The 19,799-nt window shown below is 44.8% G+C and overlaps 1 protein-coding gene across 1 annotated transcript; it reads right to left on the bottom strand.

Moving 5' to 3' along the window:
- Positions 1-12,057: 12,057 nt before the first annotated feature.
- On the bottom strand, positions 12,058-16,469 carry LOC311248143 (growth hormone secretagogue receptor type 1-like; the record flags this gene model as incomplete). The annotated part of the gene is made up of 2 exons (XM_084339083.1): positions 12,058-12,371; positions 15,584-16,469. 2 exons carry the CDS (start codon positions 16,467-16,469, stop codon positions 12,058-12,060), a joined length of 1,200 nt encoding a protein of 399 aa, XP_084195209.1.
- Positions 16,470-19,799: the final 3,330 nt, after the last annotated feature.

Genomic DNA, 19,799 nt, shown 5'->3' on the forward strand with positions numbered 1-19,799 from the left:
TTTTTTGTTTAGTTTCATTTGTACGTTTTGCAGAAAGTACAGATGTTTGATTGACAGATGTTTGATTGACAGATTGACAAACGTACAGAGACTCACAGGTATTTAACTATTTTTTAAGTGAAACAAAAAAAAAGACATATTTTTACCTCACAGTTTCAAACAAACATTCCAAGGTTGTCATGGTCTACGAATTGAGAAAAAAAAAGAAAACCATACATTTCTTCTTGTATTGTAAATGTTAGACAATTTCATATGCATTATATAAAAGAAACTGCCATATCAATTTTAATGTATAGATTTTTGCAAATACTACCCTATGTATGTAAGACGTAACTGTATCGGTAGCGTATATATAATATATTTATGCCCAATAAATGTTTTAATTTTTTTCTGACTTGCGTCTGATATCTCTCTTTTTGTGTGTCATTATTTGTCTTTATAAAACAGGGAGCTCAAATCAAGCAATATGATTGGTTCATATCCATGGTATAATGAGCGTATATCCACAGCTATGATTCTATTTCCTTTTCACAAGTCAGTATCACTCCACGTCTGAGGAAAGAACTGTTAGCCTTGTTAAATGAGACGGTCTGGTCTACGGGGGAGACTGGGGTTGTTAAATGAGACGGTCTGGTCTACGGGGGAGACTGGGGTTGTTAAATGAGACGGTCTGGTCTACGGGGGAGACTGGGGTTGTTAAATGAGACGGTCTGGTCTACGGGGGAGACTGGGGTTGTTAAATGAGACGGTCTGGTCTACGGGGGAGACTGGGGTTGTTAAATGAGACGGTCTGGTCTACGGGGGAGACTGGGGATGTTAAATGAGACAGTCTGGTCTACGGGGGAGACTGGGGTTGTTAAATGAGACGGTCTGGTCTACGGGGGAGACTGGGGTTGTTAAATGAGACGGTCTGGTCTACGGGGGAGACTGGGGTTGTTAAATGAGACGGTCTGGTCTACGGGGGAGACTGGGGTTGTTAAATGAGACGGTATGGTCTACGGGGGAGACTGGGGTTGTTAAATGAGACGGTCTGGTCTACGGGGGAGACTGGGGTTGTTAAATGAGACGGTCTGGTCTACGGGGGAGACTGGGGTTGTTAAATGAGACGGTCTGGTCAAAGGAGGAGACGGGCTGATGCATGCAGATCGGGGGATCCCTCACATCACAGTGCGCACGTATGCCCATAATATATGGACCAAGAGAGGCTCACAATGTCTGTTAGCGTCATCTGAATTAGACGATAAAGCGGTTGTATCCAGATTATTTAATTATTGGCACTTCGAATAAATGTATTAATCTAGCTACTAACTGGGGAGATGGTAAGTTACAGGTAAAGGAATATAGCAGGAGGGTCGGTTGTTACGATAGTTAACCTCACGTTGAACGGGGATTCAGTTAAACTGGGCATCAACCCCCAGTCCTGTCACAGCCGCTCAATCTCTGAAAAGCACATTTCCAAACAGGCGTCATTTGGACTAACTGACTACATATTTGGAATCTAAATGGGTATTCTCGCCTGAATACATATTAAAACTGTATAATAATGGTCCTGGGTCGTACGTTAAAACAGCGTTCGGCCGTGGTAAATTGTTGACATATCTGCCCGACTGAAAAACAATAAGAAATGGTAAATGGTGCATTTATATAGCAGCTTTTATCCAAAGCGCTTTACAATTCTCTTCCTCACATCCACTCACACATTCACACACCGACGGCGGAGGCGACCATGCAAGGTGCCAACCTGCTCATCTGGAGCAATTAGGGGTTAAGTGTCTTGCTCAAGGACACTTCGACACGCTGCCCGGGAGGAGCGGGAATCGAACCGGGAACCTTCTGATTACCAGACAACCGCTCAACTGTCACCCCCAGCCAGGAAGGTCTATTTTTATTTTGAACATTATTATTTAATAAATAATAACATAAACATTTAAATTGAAGTGTGTCTTACTTTCATATGGCCATAACCTACTTGGTAACCGTTTTATAAAAGCAATAGCTCACTTCAAGCCATGGTATATGGTTATTATATCACTGAACTACGCCCCCTTAGCTGTGATATAATAACCATATTATGTCTGTCGTGACGTGAGCTATTGCTTTAACCCTTTCACTGCTACACGACAGCCGGTTAACCCTTTCACTGTGACAATACAGAAGGTTAGCCCTTTACTATCACACAACCGACGGTGATGCTCCATCGTTAGCATCATTAGCCCATCCGCGGAGCTGATGATGGAGCATCGCCGTCGGTTGTGTGATAGTAAAGGGTTAACCTTCTGCCGTGTGGCAGTGAAAGGGTTAAGCGTACAGTATCCACACAATAGTGATGGGTTCCATTGAAGACGTTCGGATGTCTAAGCCAGTGGTTCTCAAACTGTGGTACGCGTACCACTAGTGGTACTTGGTGGTATTGCTGGTGGTACTTGAAAACATTTACAAAAAAGCAAATCTTTATTTTTTTTTGTCAGGCCACTGAACTTAGAAGCAGGCCAGGCCAGTGTTTCTGGTTGCGGTGGCGGGATAGTTAGATAACCTAAGTGGGGAACAACCAGGAGATCACTGTGACAGAGAGTAATGCAGTCTAAACAGTCATAAATCTTTAATTCAACTTCAGCCCTGATCATAACCATTTATTTTTAGATTTTTTGTAATGTCAGATAAAAAATGAAGTACTCCCACTTTTCTGAAAAGAGTTGGTGTTAAATCTGACATTACAAAAAAATCCATCAAAATCTGTGTTGCTGCTCATCATTGACACATGCCTAGCCTGTAATAATCCCCCCCAGAAAAAATTACTTTGCATTTGATATATTGAAAATATTTTAATTTGTTTGTGTTTTTTTTTTTTAACAATAATTTGTGATGCCATCAAACAAACTGGCATTTAAAGGGTAAACATTCAAAAATGTATTGAATATGTGTTTTCTTTTCTTTTTTACAATAATTTGTGATACCCATCACAAACACTGGCATTTAAAGGGTAAAAATTCAAAAATTCCTGCACCAGAATGCAGGAAATTAAGTTTTTGTAACTAAATGTGTGTGTGTGTGTGTGTGTGTGTGTGTGTGTGTGTGTGTGTGTGTGTGTGTGTGTGAGAGAGAATGACGGACAATTGCTTGCTGTGTGAGAGAGATAGAGAGAGAATTAAGTACATTTGAGAATGTTATTTATTATGTTCTCAATGCCCCTTGCATTGTATGAGTTGTGTGGAAGCGTTTGCTAGTTCTAGTGCTATCCCTTTGTACATTGTGGCTGTGTCTGACAAAAGTTAACAATAAATAATGGTATTAGGAATACATTTGCCTCCTGCGTGAACTGTGCATAGCTGAATAGACTGTATTTTAACGCCGGTCATATGGTGGTACTTGGAGAGCCAGCTACGTTCTCAGGTGGTACTTGGTGTAAAAAGTTTGAGAACTACTGGTCTAAGCTCTTCAGAATGTTCCTCTCTCAATTCCAGACCGCCATAGCTTTCAATGTATTCTCCTACGCAGAGAGTTGGACGGTGTTCCAAAGAGGAAGTAGACTAACCGGTGCCACCTCTACTCCTGTTCCCCTAAAATATTGAATAAACAAAATTATATTATTGTTCCCCCCATGCTTTTTAGTCTCTTGTATATATATATATATACGAACTGAAGATCAGTTGGAATAAAGTAAAATAATTTAATTTCACAGCGACTGTGCAGCCTCGTTTATTTTATTTGACCTTTTATTTTACCAGGAAGATCAATTGAGAACGGCTTCTCATTTACAACGATGACCTGACAAGAGCAGAAGAAAAAACAAAACAAACTGAAAAAAAGACAAACATCAATGAGGTCGAGACAATGAAGTTAAAAACAGCCTAAATAACTACTAGCAATATATATAGAGAGAGAGGGGAGAAGGGGAATCAACATGTACAACAGTCAGCTAGGGACTGTGCAGTTTCTGCCTAAACACATGGAATGATGGAAGAGATGAGTTTTGGAGAGAGTTCCAGTCCATTTGCTGCAGCAAAACTAAAGGAATTCTGTCCCAAGACAGTGCGGGCCTCCTGGGAACAGATAGAGTGATGAGATCACTGGCCCTCAGGTGGTAGTTGCTCTGGGAAAGGTGCAGGAGGCTGGAGAGCTATTGAGGTGTCTTCCCCAGTAGAGTCTGGAAGATGATCTTTAACTGTGTCCATTAGGGGTGGGAATCACCAGTTTCATCATGATACGATACGATATCGATTCTTTGGACAACGATACGATATTTGCCGATATCACAAAGTCTCTCACGATACAATACGATACGATTAGATTCAGGTGCCTGCGATCGATATGAGATGATATCATATGCCCATTTAACACAATCAGTTATGAGACTCGCCACAGGATTTTCAAAATAAGAGTATCGATATGAATCGATCTTATTACATCGCATCGATCCGATTCGATCGTTGATAATTACATCGATGTATCGATCTGGATCGATGTATCGTCCCACCCCTAGTGTCCATTAGGGGTGTAAAGGTACACGTACACGTATCCGTACCAAACCGCTTCAGTGTGTACCGTACCGTACCGAACGGCTGTGTACCGAACCAATACAACGGTATGTTAACCACTAACGACCGCCCACCGGGGGCTGTTTTTTTCACAATCTAATCTAATTATTATTATTATTTAAAAAAAAATGTACAAGTCGATTATTAATTTCAATATAGAATATTCGTTGACAGCCCTACAAGTAAATAATTAGTTACTGCACACTACATCACCCCTGAGTGGAACATGGAAAGCCAAACTTTGCCCCACTGTACCGAAAACCCCTATCGAACCTTGACTTCAAAACCGAGGTACGTACCGTACCGTGGTTGTTGTGTACCGTTACATACTGTATAGTGTCCATGGAAAGGACGACGAACGCGGGCATAAAGGTACGGTTTCCTTAGAAGAAAATATAGCCTGTTTACTTTACTGATAACGTCACTGCATAGCACAGAATGTTCAAGCTGTCTGATACTCTGTAATCACCCAATTCAAAGTTACAGCTGGATTTTATTTTGTGCAGACGTCGTCTTTCCTGGGCAGCTTGCTCAGCTGTTTATCTTCTTTATGAATGAGGACAGGTCTTGATGAATGAAAGTAACAATCTATAGACTTGGATAATAGCCTCCACATCAGCTGGCCTTTTTCTCTCACTGTGTGTGTGTGTGTGTGTGTGTGTGTGTGTGTGTGTGTGTGTGTGTGTGTGTGTGTGTGTGTGTGTGTGTGTGTGTGTGTGTGTGTGGTAAATGGACTGCATTTATATAGCAGCGTTTATCCAAAGCGCTTTCCATTTCATGCCTCACATTCACCCATTCACTCACACACTCACACAACGACGGCGGAGGCGACCGTGCAAGGAGCCGACCTGCTCATCGGGAGCAGTTAGGGGGTTAAGTGTCTTGCTTGAGGACGCCTCGACGCGCTGCTGCGAGGAGCCGGAATCGAACCAGGAACCTTCAGATTACCAGACGACCGCTCTACCTCCTGAGCCACTGCCGCCCCCATGTGTGTGTGTGCGTGCATTATGTTTCTGCCAAGTTGCACTCTGTGAAGAGAAGACGACACTGCATGTCTGTGTGTGTCTGTGTGTGTGTGCGTGAAGGAGAGTAAGTAAAGTTTATTTATATAGCACTTTTAACAGAGAGAAGAGAGAAAACAGGCATCCGTCTTAGATTTACTCTCTGCCAGTCTTGATAGCATCTGGCCAGATTGCAGTGCAGAGTAATCACAGAGAAGAGTTATATCATACTGGATCCAGACACACACACACACACATACACCCACACAGACACACACACATACACCCACAGACACACACCCACACAGACACACACACCCACACAGACACACACCCTCACATACCTTTGCAAAACAATCATTTATCTATGAGTCACCATTATTCAGACTCCATCTTCATCGTTCACCCTTGTCCTCCCCTATTCTTTCTCTCTCATTTGTATGCATACTTCTCTTTTGTTCTCTCTCTCTCTGTCCCTCTCTCTCTCTGTCCCTCTCTGTCTCACTCTCTGTCCCTCTCTCTCTCTGTCCCTCTCTCTCTCTCTCTCTGTCCCTCTCTCTCTCTCTGTCTCTCTCTCTCTGTCTCCCTCTAAATTTCATCGGCGACCCAAAGATTGCATGTGTGTGTGTCGCTGCATGACGACAGTCAACAACGTGTGTACAATGAATGAATGAATGAATGAATGAATGAATGAAAAGTTTATTTTTGAACATGTTATTCTCCATATTTCTCCAAACAACTCACGGTATCTTGTTCCGTCAAACCGAACAATCATAACAACAAATTAAAAAAACATTAAAAAAAAACATTAAAAAAAAAAGAAAAAAAAGGAATTATAAACAAAAGGTCAAGAGCGATGTGTTTGGTTAGCAGACATGTCCAAAAAAGGAATAAAAAAAAAAAAAGGGTATTTCTCTCTCTCTCTCTCTCTCTCTCTCTCTCTCTCTCTCTCTCTCTCTCTCTCTCTGTCATTGCTTCCTCCACAGCACCATCACAAGACTTTATGACGTAAGAGTCGTATCAGACCGGATCAGATCTCTCGAGGCTGAAGGATCTTTTGAATCAGGCCCCAGTCAGTTGTGACAGATCGAGATCGCCACACACACAAACTAGCCAAACAATTTCAGTTCAAATCGCCCCACGGTCGGCATTTTCCCAGTTGTCAAAGTGAATGAGTGGAGTCTGACGTTTTCTCCGCGGCTTTGAGTCGCTCCATTCATCAACGTTTCATTTAGATGAGGGTTATATTGTGTTGTAGGGACTGTGGGAGAGGGAGTTTCAATCAAATCATGTATAGACATAAAGGGTTTGTACTAGGGATGTCCGATATTATCGGCCTACCGATATTGGCATTAAAATGTAAATCGGAAATGATCGGTATTGATTTAAAAAATTTAAATAAAAAAAATTAAAATGTTACATTTATTTAACCTTTATTTATCCAGGCAAGCAAGTAAAAACGAATTCTTATTTTATTTATTGTGAAAAGTATGCATAATGTTGTCGACAAGAGATATGTCATGTTAATTCCTTGAAATTATTCAGTTTTGGGGGGGGGGGGGGGGGGGGGAACCCTGCATATATCGGTATCGGTTGATATTGGTATCGGAAATTAAGAGTTGGACAATATCGGTATCGGATATCGGTAAAAAAGCCAATATCGAGCATCCCTAGTTTGTACACATGATTGAAGCTGGTGTGTGTGTGTGTGTGTGTGTGTGTGTGTGTGTGTGTGTGCACGTGTGTGTTTGTGTGAGTGAGTGTGTGTGTGTGCACATGTGTGTGTGCGCGTGTGTTTGTGTGTGTGTGTGTTTGTGTGAGTGTGTGTGTGTGTTTGTGTGAGTGTGTTTCCATGTCTGTGCAGCAATGAGGACCTTCAGAGGATCTGATTAATCTGAAACTAGCATCCTCTCTAACGTCTGCAACCATCGTCGTCGTCGTCGTCGTCGTCCTCCTCCTCCTCCTCCTCCTCCTCCTCCTCCTCCTCCTCCTCCTTCTCTGTGACTGTCTGGAGATCGGCTGGTCGCCCACACAGAACACACAGAACACACGGAACACACGGAACACACAGAACACATTTCTCAAAAAGGAGAGAGCGGAGCAAAGAGTTTTTAAAATCTTTTTTTTTACCTGTTTTCTTTACTCTTACAAGACATCAGACCTCATCATCATGAACACAGAGATACATTGTTATGAGCGGCAGACACAGACACAGACCTGCGAACAGGAACGCCATTAGGAACGTCATACACAGTGTCTTAAAATCATTACACACTCTGTGGATTCATCACCACAGCGTGACATCAGCACGTATGTACAGGGAGAGACATAATCGCAGGGGTACATTCTTCATAAAAGTCCACTGGTAGAGAGGCGGAGGCTGCTGCTGCGATGTAGACCGCCGAATCGATCGATCCGAGCGCAGCGTTATACAAAAGCATCTATTCACAGGTTAATTAAGGCAAGCATGACACCATCGACACTGTTGTTATTCTGTTGTTGCTCTTGTTGATTAGGGTGGATGTACATTACTACAGGTGAAGCACTTCAGATTCAGTACCCTACTGCTGCGCTTCTGCCACCCTTCTACCGCGCTTCTGCCACTCTTCTACCGCGCTTCTGCCACTCTTCTGCCACTCTTCTGCCACTCTTCTACCACTTTAGAACTAGCACTCGGGTGTTAATTTTCGGGGGCTGGTGGCTGGGTCTAAACGTGAACAAATGGAGGGTACTTAACTTAAGTGCTTCCCCCGGGAGGGGGTCGGGGGCTACTGCCCTCAGACCCCCAAGATAATTTTTATATGGGCAGTCTGACTTGGGGTACTGACCATATATTAGTGTTGCAATGCGTGATAAGTAAACAGTGAAAAAAAGCTAAGAAATAGGATGGGGCTGGGACATTTGGGACGAATAAAAATGTAAGACGAAAATCTCCCCAGCCTGTGGGAGGCAGTGGAGGTGTTAAATCTGGCCCGGTCCAGAACAATCGGAGTCACAAAATCAGTTTGGAGTGGCGTGGTGGAGTAGTGGTAGAGGAGCAGTAGAGGTTTGATTTTTCAGGGCTGTATCTGTAGCTATTGTCCAGATTCAGCTCAAATAAGGCCACCATCGTAACGGTACACGTTTAGAAAATGTGCGTTAAAATGCTAGAAAATATAAATTTTTTGTATTTATTTTTTTGGCTCTCTTGGAGCTCCCGGTCTTGAAAGGTTGGCTGGAACAGAAGGATCTTGTAGCCTGTGCACACTGCACACTGCACACCCATAATCCACTGGCCATAACCCACTGGCAACGTTGCAGTAGGCTGATATGGACAGGCAACCAGGACGCGTGAATACTTTCCCTAAGGGGGTCACGCAACCAGGACAACCACACTTTTTCACAACGTGTTATTCACATTTTGATTCCGTCAGAGTGTTGTTCTCTCTCGACCGGCATGGCTGCCTGTAACCATTGGTAACCAGTTTCAAAAGAAAAATTTCTCATTTCTGTCCATGGTGAAACACTGGAAAAGCACAATATTACCATTCTACTGTGACTTGTTTACCAAATGATTATGTTTTTGTTGATATATTGATATTAGTGCTGTCAGGCGATTAAAAAAAGTCATCTAATTAATTACAGGATTTGTAATTAATTAATCTAATTCATCGCATTTTAATCGCATAGCCATTTTAGGCCTGATATTTTATATTCTATAATCATATTTCAAATTGCATGTGTCCGGATGGCAGAATTCAGTACTGTATCTACAAAACCTTCTGTTTAATCATCTTCCCTTTATTCATTTGCTTAGATTTTTCAGGTCTGGTCAATTTCAGCATGGTGTTATTCACATAAAAAAAATTTAAAAAAATTAATTGATATTCTCATTTGGTTCATTACAATTTACTCAAGCCTAGTAACAGACACAGTATTTCTGACACTGGGAATACATTCCCTGAGATCCATAGACGTCCCTAGAATCAGATACCAAGAACATGCAAATGGACCATTTAAAAAAAAGTGTGTAAATGTTTATTATACGTTATTATGGAATGAATGAGATTTAAAAAAAAAAAAAAGAAAATAAAAAGAAAATTGGAAAAAATTAAGAAAAAAGAATATTTGAAATTAATTTTGAGTTAATTTTCATAGCGCGATAATTTGCTGTGTAATTAATTAATCTAATTAACGCGATAAACTGACAGCCCTAATTGATATACATACACCGACACGTAGAAACCGTTGATTTGCACATACAGTAACGACTGTCTCTTCCACTGCCGTGTATCAAATGGTGGTTGCCATGTTACAGGCAGCCATGCTGGAAGAGAGCGAACTACACAGACATTCCACGCGAGGCCTCTTTTTCACCCTGACGTCGCTATGGAAACAATGTCTGATGGAGGAGGGTTTCTCTCTCTCGTTGTTGTCACTAGTTGTAGCTTTAAGACAAGGCTTCGGTACGATGTGTTATCAGTTGATTTGACATCCACCGCAATTGAAATGATGACAGTGTTTTAGAACCTGGTCATTTCAACTACGGCTGCCCTCCTCTCACGGCGCGACGGTAAGCGCTTACCTAATAGGACAATCCCGGTTCCTACTTCAGGCTAATCTTATTTGAAATCTTCTCTCTGGCTCACAGATGAGTCTGCCGTGACCTTTTCAGACGATGCGGGCTGCAATCCGTCTCGTGTTTGAACAGAGGAATTGAAGGTTCGCTGTTCGGCATGAGGTTCCTCTTGCTCCCGAGGTATAAAATGGCCATTCGTAATGAAAGATGTTCAAAGGATTCTATGGCACATGTTCCAAGACATTACGGTGAACTGGAACCGCATTCGTGATACATAAAATAATCAGATTGTGTAAACTGTTGTTGTGTGTGTGTGTGTGTGTGGGGGGGGGCACTCTGTTTGCCACTCTTTTGTTCATACAAACACATGGAATACATTCATTAGAATCTCTCCTACAAATAAATATACACTAACGTGAAACAGATTACACCCAAACACATGACATCGACATGTCACACACACACACACATGCACTCATTCATTCATTCATTCATTCATTCATTCATTCATTCATTCATTCATTCATTCATTCACTCACTCTCTCTCTCTCTCTCTCTCTCTCTCTCTCTCTCTCTCTCTCTCTCTCTCTCTCTCTCTCTCTCTCTCTCTCTCTCTCTCTCTCTCTCTCTCTCTCTCTCTCTCTCTCTCTCTCTCTCTCTCTCTCTCTCTCTCTCTCACACACACACACACCCCTCTCCAGTAGAGTACAGAGCAGTGCCACAAGTTCTACAGTGCTTTCTTTGTCTTCCAGATAATGAGATATACTTCATAAGGCAATTGTAACTATGATTCAAGGGTGTGCATGTATCTGTGCATGTGTGTGTGAGTGCATGTGCATGCGTGTGTGTGACGTGCGTGTGTGACGTGTGTGTGTGTGTGTGCACGTGTGAGCATGAGTACATGTGAGCGTGAGTGTGTGTGCGTGTGAGTGCATGAGTGCATGTGTGTATATTGTTCATATCTGTGTCTGAGCGAGTCAGGCTATAGTAAGTTATAAAAATAATGCATACCATTGATTTGAACGCTGCTCAGTGTGTTGCATGAATAGCCGAGATGGCACCTGCTGGATGTCCTCAACAAAACAGACTCAGCAGAACGGTCATTTGGTGTCTCTACAGTCCGCAGGGTGAACGCAGGCTCGCAGCTCTCCAGACCATAATATGTGAGTCCAGACCATAATATGAAGTCACAAGTCCAGCTCCTCACGTGAGATACTGAGCGTGGCCACGTAGTACACTGTTGACGTTCAGGAGTAACGGACGGGATAGCGTGACAGTCAGACGTACAGTCGGATAGCGTGACAGTCAGACGTACAGTCGGATAGCGTGACAGTCAGACGTACAGTCGGATAGCGTGACAGTCAGACGTACAGTCGGATAGCAAGACAGTCAGACTGACAAGACAGTCAGACGTACAGTCGGATAGCGTGACAGTCAGACGTACAGTCAGATAGCATGACAGTCAGACGTACAGTCAGATAGCAAGACAGTCAGACTGACAAGACAGTCAGACGTACAGTCGGATAGCGTGACAGTCAGACGTACAGTCAGATAGCATGACAGTCAGACGTACAGTCGGATAGCGTGACAGTCAGACGTACAGTCAGATAGCATGACAGTCAGACTGACAAGACAGTCAGACGTACAGTCAGATAGCGTGACAGTCAGACGTACAGTCAGATAGCATGACAGTCAGACTGACAAGACAGTCAGACGTACAGTCAGATAGCATGACAGTCAGACTGACAAGACAGTCAGACGTACAGTCCGATAGCGTGACAGTCAGACGTACAGTCGGATAGAAAGACAGTCAGACGTACAGTCGGATAGAAAGACAGTCAGACGTACAGTCAGATAGCGTGACAGTCAGACGTACAGTCAGACAGCATGCCAGTCAGACAGACACACAACAGCCACAGTCAGAGACCCGTCCGGTGGTCCGGTGGTGCGAGCGCGGCTCAGCTCAGAGGCTGATGTTGGACTCCGTCCAGACGGGCGACACCTCCCCCTTGGCGGTGCTGGCGGTGCGGCAGCGGGGCGGCTGGCTGTCCGTCAGGCCGAAGAGGCGGGCGGCGGCGCCGCGGTACTTCCAGGACATGGTGTTGTAGAGGATGGGGTTGATGGCGGCGCTCAGGTAGAAGAGCACCACGGACACCAGGCTGCAGTACTCGGACAGCGCCGACAGCAGCGGCGAGGGCGCGTCGTGGGTACGGAACTGCAGGTAGCGGCCCACGTGGAACGGCAGCCAGCACAGGACGAAGGCCAGGACCACCACCACTGGGGGGGGGGGGGGGGGGTTGACGAGAGGGGGACATGGTCAATGGTGTGTGTGGGTTTGTATGTGTTTGTGTGTTTGTATGTGTGTGTGTGTGTGTTTGTATGTGTGTGTGTGTGTGTGTGTGTGTGTTTGTATGTATGTATGTATGTGTGTGTGTGTGTGTGTTTGTAAATAATGTGTGTGTGTGTTTGTAATTATGTGTGTGTGTGTTTGTAATTATGTGTGTGTGTGTGTGTTTGTAATCATGTGTGTGTGTGTGTGTGTGTGTGTGTGTGTTTGTAAATAATGTGTGTGTGTGTGTGTGTGTTTGTAATTATGTATGTGTGTGTGTGTTTGTAAATAATGTGTGTGTGTGTGTGTTTGTAAATAATGTGTGTGTGTGTGTGTGTGTGTGTGTGTGTGTGTTTGTAATTATGTGTGTGTGTATTTAAATGGTAAATGGTGCATTTATATAATTAAGCATTACATCACGTGCAGGAGTGTGTTATACTCATTAGGTCACGCCTAGGGGTGGTTGTTAGGCCCGACTCGCAGCGGAGGGTCGTTAGACCCCCCTAGGCGTGATCTAATGAGTATAAAACACGACTTCAAGTGATGTAATGCTTTTATACAATGGCAGAATTCACCCAACCTTATTGCTATAGAATAAACACAGTAATTGAAGCATAATGGAGATTTATTCACAAAACCATCCACAGAGAAAGTAGATCCAATAGTAGATCCAAGGTCTGACATTTTTAAGTCCGCGATTTTTCTTTTGTTTCACAATGGGTCATGACAAACCAATTACATAATCCAACATATGTGTAACGAACTAACATATTCCAGTTGACTGTATCTTTTTTGGAGGATTTGTTCAAAAGATATTCATACTTCCATTTGTCTATCTATGGTGGACTCATTCAAAAAAAGTTATTCGGATGTGGGAGGGATCTGGGGTCACGTGGAGTGTGTTATACGAAATAACAACGGCTAACTTGACTGTTTCAGCCAATCAGAATCAAGATATTTGCATGCCATTGTATAACAGCTTTTATCCAATGAGAATGGAGGAGTGGAACCTGACCCCTGCCAGTCAAACTAATCATAGGTAAACGTTTTAAATCATACGCTTGATAATACAATAAACCGTATTGTTACATGTTATTATAACAGATCTATTAGTCAAATTGTAATTGTTAGTAAGTAAGTACATTTTATTTCTAAAGCACATTTAAAATGAGTGTAGTTGCACCAAAGTGCTGTACATATTAAGGCCCTGTTTAGACGGAAACGCTAGCAGGTGAATCCGCAAAAATATTTTTTCGGATGTGCCTTTCGTTTATACGGAAACAGCGTTTTTACGGGGTGAAACCGCAAAAAAGTGAGACTACCTTCCAGGGTGTAATTCCTAGAAACGATAAACCTTTGCGCTATCATCTAAACTGTCAAACCGCATAAAACGATGACGAAAGGGTTGTCAAGGCTCTTGTCGCGCATACTGCTTACATCACAGGCATGCGCCAGTAGCCTAGAAGCGTAAACAAAGCATGTCTGATTCTATCCATGGCGATCACCTGAAGGCTACATTGGCAGTACTTTTAAATACACAAGAATTTGTGTATGACTGGACCCACTGTCTGTGAGTGACTCTGCTTTGGTCCAATCACATTCCCCACCCACAGTCTGCGAATCAGAGGCAGAGTATGGCGGGTCTTCACAGCACGTCATGTGACATATGCGCCAATCGTGTGACAGCGGGGCTCAGTCGTCTCGAGTCGTTACAGCCTCGTCTGCACGGAGAATTCCATCCCAAAACACTAGTCTAAACGCAAAATTAAAAGTGAGACCGCAAGACGACTTTTGCGGTTTCTGTTCAGACTCTCTCCGTCTAAACGTAGCCTAAATGACACTATAATAAAACACAGTACAACTTTATTGTTGCTGTTCTTGTTTGTCTTTTAGTTTTTTCTCCAGTAACACTAATTTATAAGCAGTTACCAACTTTGTAATCAGATTACTGTGATCCAGTTACATGCAATCTGCTCTGTCTGTATATTAGCCTCAACATTTTGAATGACATTCCCATTATGAGTCATGCACCTGATCCTTCTTATTTTACCTTTCACGTTAGTATATGCAGTATATAGGCAATATGCAGATTGAATGCCCTGTAAACATAACTGAATGTATGTGTTTGGTGACATTACCCATTGGAAAAACCACATAACGTTAAGCCTAATCTATATCACTGTGACACTGTCTATAGATTTGCCTGTCCCACTGTTTTGGCCAATGTTGTGTTGCTGATATCATAACTGGTCGCACGCACGCTAATGACACCACGTGCACGCGCGCTCCCGGGCATGCGCACATAAATGTTCCCTCGCATGAGCACAGACTAAAGACAGTGCCTAATTGCCTCTACGAATGGAATGTAACACATTTCATTCACAAGTTTTTGTGTGAATGTATCCGAGAACGTATTTGAACACACCTGACGACCGGCGCTGTTGATATGCAAAGTAGCCTGCTGGCGTACTACTTAGCGAGTTGGCGCATCAGTCGAGTGCAGCGCATTCCTGTGTGTGCACGCGCGCGCACATCCGTGCATGTGCCGTGCATGCGCTTCTGCTCACAAAAGCATGGTTGTGCACGTTGTGCAACCCCCGTCCCGTGAGCAACGCATCCCTGGTTTTGGCCAAACTTGACCCACTCTACCATGCTGCGCTGAGATATATATATATATCAAACGCACCCTATAGGACTCATCATTACACCCTGTCTGGTTGGTCCTCACTTACTATGCACAGGATGCAGTTCATTTGATCGTATAAAGCCATTTTAGGCAAGATTTTTACCAGTTTGCGACTCTTTCAACCTCAGATCCAGTGCCTGGATGGATACGGTTCTGGAAAAAGGGAGTCTTTTTAAAATGTTGGTCCTTGGTCTCGGAATGACCTTCAGTCGAGCCTCAAACTGATGGCACCTGTTCCTTTAAAGCCCGTCTTAAACTGAAGTGATCAGAGGTCCAGCTGCTCATGTAGTAATAAGTAAAGTACCTTGGTTTTTTTTATAGTTTTTTAATGTAGTGATAACTTTTTGTCGTGTTGTTCTCTGTGTTTTATATATGTTTACCGTTGTGTAAACGTCGCCGCTTCCTCGGCCTGCCTGCAGGGTCAGCATTGTGTAAAATACAGAAGTAAAGTAACAGAAGTCCCTTTTCACTCACCCAACATTTTGATGGTCTGTCGGTTGCTCCGGTCCCGCTGCGCCACGCTGGGCCCGATGTTCTTCTCCCGGTGCCGCTTCCACAGCCGGCGGCCGATGAGGCTGTACAGCACCGTCAGACACACCACGGGCATGAAGAAGAACACGGAGCTGAGCCACACCATGGCCCCCATCAGACCCGACTCCACCGCGTACGTCGTCATCTTACACTCCCTCGTGTCCCCCGCCCCGTCCTCCGCCCAGAACACGGACTCGTTGTTGTTGACACCGGCGCCGCCATAACTGTCATTGGGTCCCGCCGCCGCCATGTAATAGTCCCGCTCCACGCCGACCAGCACGAACACGGGCCCGGCGCTCAGCAGCGACACCAGCCACAGCAGCAGGATGAGCCACCGCACCCGGCGCTTGGTGACCAGCGCCTTGGCGCGCAGCGGGAAGCAGATGGCCAGGTAGCGCTCCACCGACAGCGCCGTGATGCTCAGGATGGTGGAGTAGGTGCACGACTCCGACACGAACTGGAACAGCTTGCACAGCGCGTCGCCGAAGCGCCACGGCCGGTAGCGCCACATGCGGTAGAGGTCCGGAGGCATGCACAGGAAGATGAGCAGGTCCGACACCGCCATGCTGCACAGGTACAGGTTGGTGGTGGTGCGCATGTCCCGGTACCGGCTGACCACCAGGATGGTCATGACGTTGCCGATCACCCCCACCAGGAACAGCAGGGTGCAGGCGGCGGTGATGGCCGCCAGCAGCGGGATGGAGTAGTGGTTGAGCGGGTGCGGCAGGTGGTCCCACGTCCGGTTCCCGCCCTCCTCCTCGTCCGCCTCCGCCCAGCTGCTGCAGTTGAGGAGGGAGAGGACCTCGGAGCGGTTGGGGCAAGAGGGCATGCTGCTGCTGCTGCTGCCGCCGCGGCAGGGTCCTCCTCCTTCACGGGGCCACGGCTGGTACTGAAGACACCCCGGGTGGTGTCTGGCTCGTCGTCGTCACCCCCCCTGCCCCCCATCGGGTGGTGACGGATGGTAACGATATAGCCTGCCCCGCCGTGCGTAAAGGCGCAGGCGGCGTGCTCCTCGTTGTAAACAAACCGCGTGTGTCACCGGCGCCGGTGCTGATCAGAGCTCTGAGCGTTCAGAGAGAGGATCCACTGTCTGGGGCAGATCACTGATCAGAGAGAGGATCCACTGGGGCAGATCACTGATCAGAGAGAGGATCCACTGGGACAGATCACTGATCAGAGAGAGGATCCACTGGGACAGATCACTGATCAGAGAGAGGATCCACTGGGACAGATCACTGATCAGAGAGAGGATCCACTGGAACAGATCACTGATCAGAGAGAGGATCCACTGGGACAGATCACTGATCAGAGAGGATCCACTGGGACAGATTGTACTGTATAGCTAGAAAATAAACAAGGAGTGTTCAAAACTGACAGACATTCACCTCAGCATCCCGTATGGTTTCTTCCCAAGAGCGACGCAGCGGGTGATAAAAACCCACTGCTCCAAAATGCTTATATTACAAAACGAATATATATATCTCTATAAACTATACCTCAGCAAAAACTCACGCGCAGGTGTATTCCAATTATCCAACCAGCAGGACTATTATTATAAAGGAGATACAAAAAAAACAACTAAAAGCACATGGGTATCCTTTGGCCACTGAAAAACGATTGTCCCCAAAAAAAACTAGAATTGTCCTCTAAAACAATTGAGTGTCAAAGGAAAATAAAACAATTGCAGCAGCATCCTCCAAGCGCAGCGTCCAGATGTGTTCTGTGGACTATAAGCAGAAGCGCTCCGTCCCGAGAGTCGACCACCACGTGAGAGTAAAGCTGCAGGTGCGTGTGAGTCTGAGTCAGAGCAGCGTCGTAGTGACCGCATGCGCCGGTGGGGGGGGGGGGGGGGGGGGTGTTGTTGTGTATGTCATGAATGTCACTCACTAACTATGTATTGAAAATGGGGGACCTTGATGTAAACAAGACCAGCCTTTCTCTGGTCTGAATGAATGAATGAAAACTGGGTACAATACAGTACGGCTCAATACACACAATTGTTAAGGGGATGCGGACCAGAGAAAGACGTTTGTCTTGTTTACATCAGGGTCCCCCATTTTCAATACGCGTAGTGAATTGCATCCCCTTAACACTTGTGTGTATTGAGCCGTACTGTATTGTAGTACCCATTCTGCAATCTGTTAAATAAAGTTTTCATTCATTCATTCATTTATTCATTCATTCAGCCAATTGGATCACCGTATTCCAGCATATAGGGAGCAATAATAATAAAGTTATTGAAAATGAAGATGACTGTCTGTCATGACGGCTGTCTGTGGTCACACTCATGTCCACGCGCCCACCACTGTCTGTCTGTCATTGATGACAAAGAGAGGAGACGGAGGTGAACGGGACGCGTGCATCCCGCGTGGGATGCTGTGAGTGGTGGTGGGTCGGGTGCGTGTCTCAAGAGAGTTAAGCACTACAACGCCACCTACTGGTGATTTTAGTTGAATGAATGAAAACTTTATTTAACAGATTGCAGAATGAGTTCAGTAAAATACCTGTGTGTGTGTGTGTGTGTGTGTGTGTGTGTGTGTGTGTGTGTGTGTGTGTGTGTGCGTGCGTGCGTGCGTGCGTGCGTGCGTGTGTGCGTGTGTGTGTGTGCAGGCTACATGGGTTATGTGTTATATCATTAGTGTTAGTTAGGGTATAGCCAGGGGTGAGTGTTATGCAGCAGTTACTGTGAGGTGCATTCGATTCCTGTTTAAGTCACCCCGTCCGTCACTCTGCACAGACACTGATCTAGGACCAGTTTTGCAAATGACCCATGAGAAGCTAAAAGGTGGGACGGTGGGGAAATCTCTCTCCAGATCAGGTTTACCCCCAAAAGCCCCCCCACCCCCCGGGGGCCTCTCTGTATAGATGAACGTGTCTCTGGGTGCGTCTGTCCCTCTGTCCTGCGTCTGTCCCTCTGTCCTGCGTCTGTCCCTCTGTCCTGCGTCTGTCCCTCTGTCCTGCGTCTGTCCCTCTGTCCTCCAGCAGGCCGCTCGGGGCGCGGCCGGGGCTGTTTACACATGAGAAGGACAACATATGCCCCGGCTTCCACTGCTGTCTTTATCTCTGTGCCCTTTGCCCAGTGTTTTCCTAGATACGTAATAATGTTTATGACCAAACAATGGATCTGACCAAAAGAGACGGAGGAGAAAGAGAGAGAGAGACAGACAGACAGACAGACAGACAGACAGACAGACAGACAGACAGACAGAGGAGACACACAGAGAGAGAGAGAGAGAGAGAGAGAGAGAGAGAGAGAGAGAGAGAGAGAGAGAGAGAGAGAGAGAGAGAAGAGAGAGAGAGAGAGAGAGAGAGACCAGCAGGAAAAGCAGACAAATGGGATACAAAGAGTGCAGTCGCTTGTTTGATTTAAGGCCTCTCGCCGTTTAGGACTTTGAAGCGTTCATTGCATCAGGTACGTACTAGTTTCGGTGTTTCGTAGCCTCATGCCTCATGCGACTTGTATTATCAAATAGAATAACAGGTGCAGTGTTGGGGAGTAGTTAACTATATGTAATTCAATGACTAGTTTAACTACATTTAGTCGTAGTTACGTGGTAGTTTAACAACATTAAAATAGTTTTAAACTAATTTCAATGGTCAAACTGCACATTTCCCTAAAGATTTTGCATTTCTTTGCCACCCAGCTGCTCCATGTCCCTCGTCTAAAGTGAGGTGTTGCCTGCATCAATACTCTCAGATTAGGATCTCTGATCTAGGATTAGTGGTGAAGTCACATGACCACAGCACTTTACCAGTTAAACTGGTCTCAAATCGACACCTCTTAAAATACTGGCATTGGTGGTGGTGGTATTGATTGATTGATTGATTGATTGATTGATTGATTGATTGATTGATTGATTGATTGATTGATTGAAAAGTTTATTAACAGATTGCAGAATGGGTACAGTACAGTACAGCTCAATACACACAATTGTTAAGGGGATGCAGACCAGAGAAAGACTTTCGTCTTGTTTACATCAGGGTCCCCCATTTTCAATTCATCATAACATATATGACACACACGACATACAGATAGACAGTACTGCTACATCTATACATTTATGACATACCAGATTTGCAAATACAGTACTGTTTGTGATACAAAAAGTGTCCAGAAAAAGAGTGTATATACATTTGACGTAGAAACTGTACATTGGAG

This window comes from Notolepis coatsorum, assembly GCF_963971535.1.
Source record: "Notolepis coatsorum genome assembly, contig: SCAFFOLD_2327, whole genome shotgun sequence".
NCBI lineage: Eukaryota > Metazoa > Chordata > Actinopteri > Aulopiformes > Paralepididae > Notolepis > Notolepis coatsorum.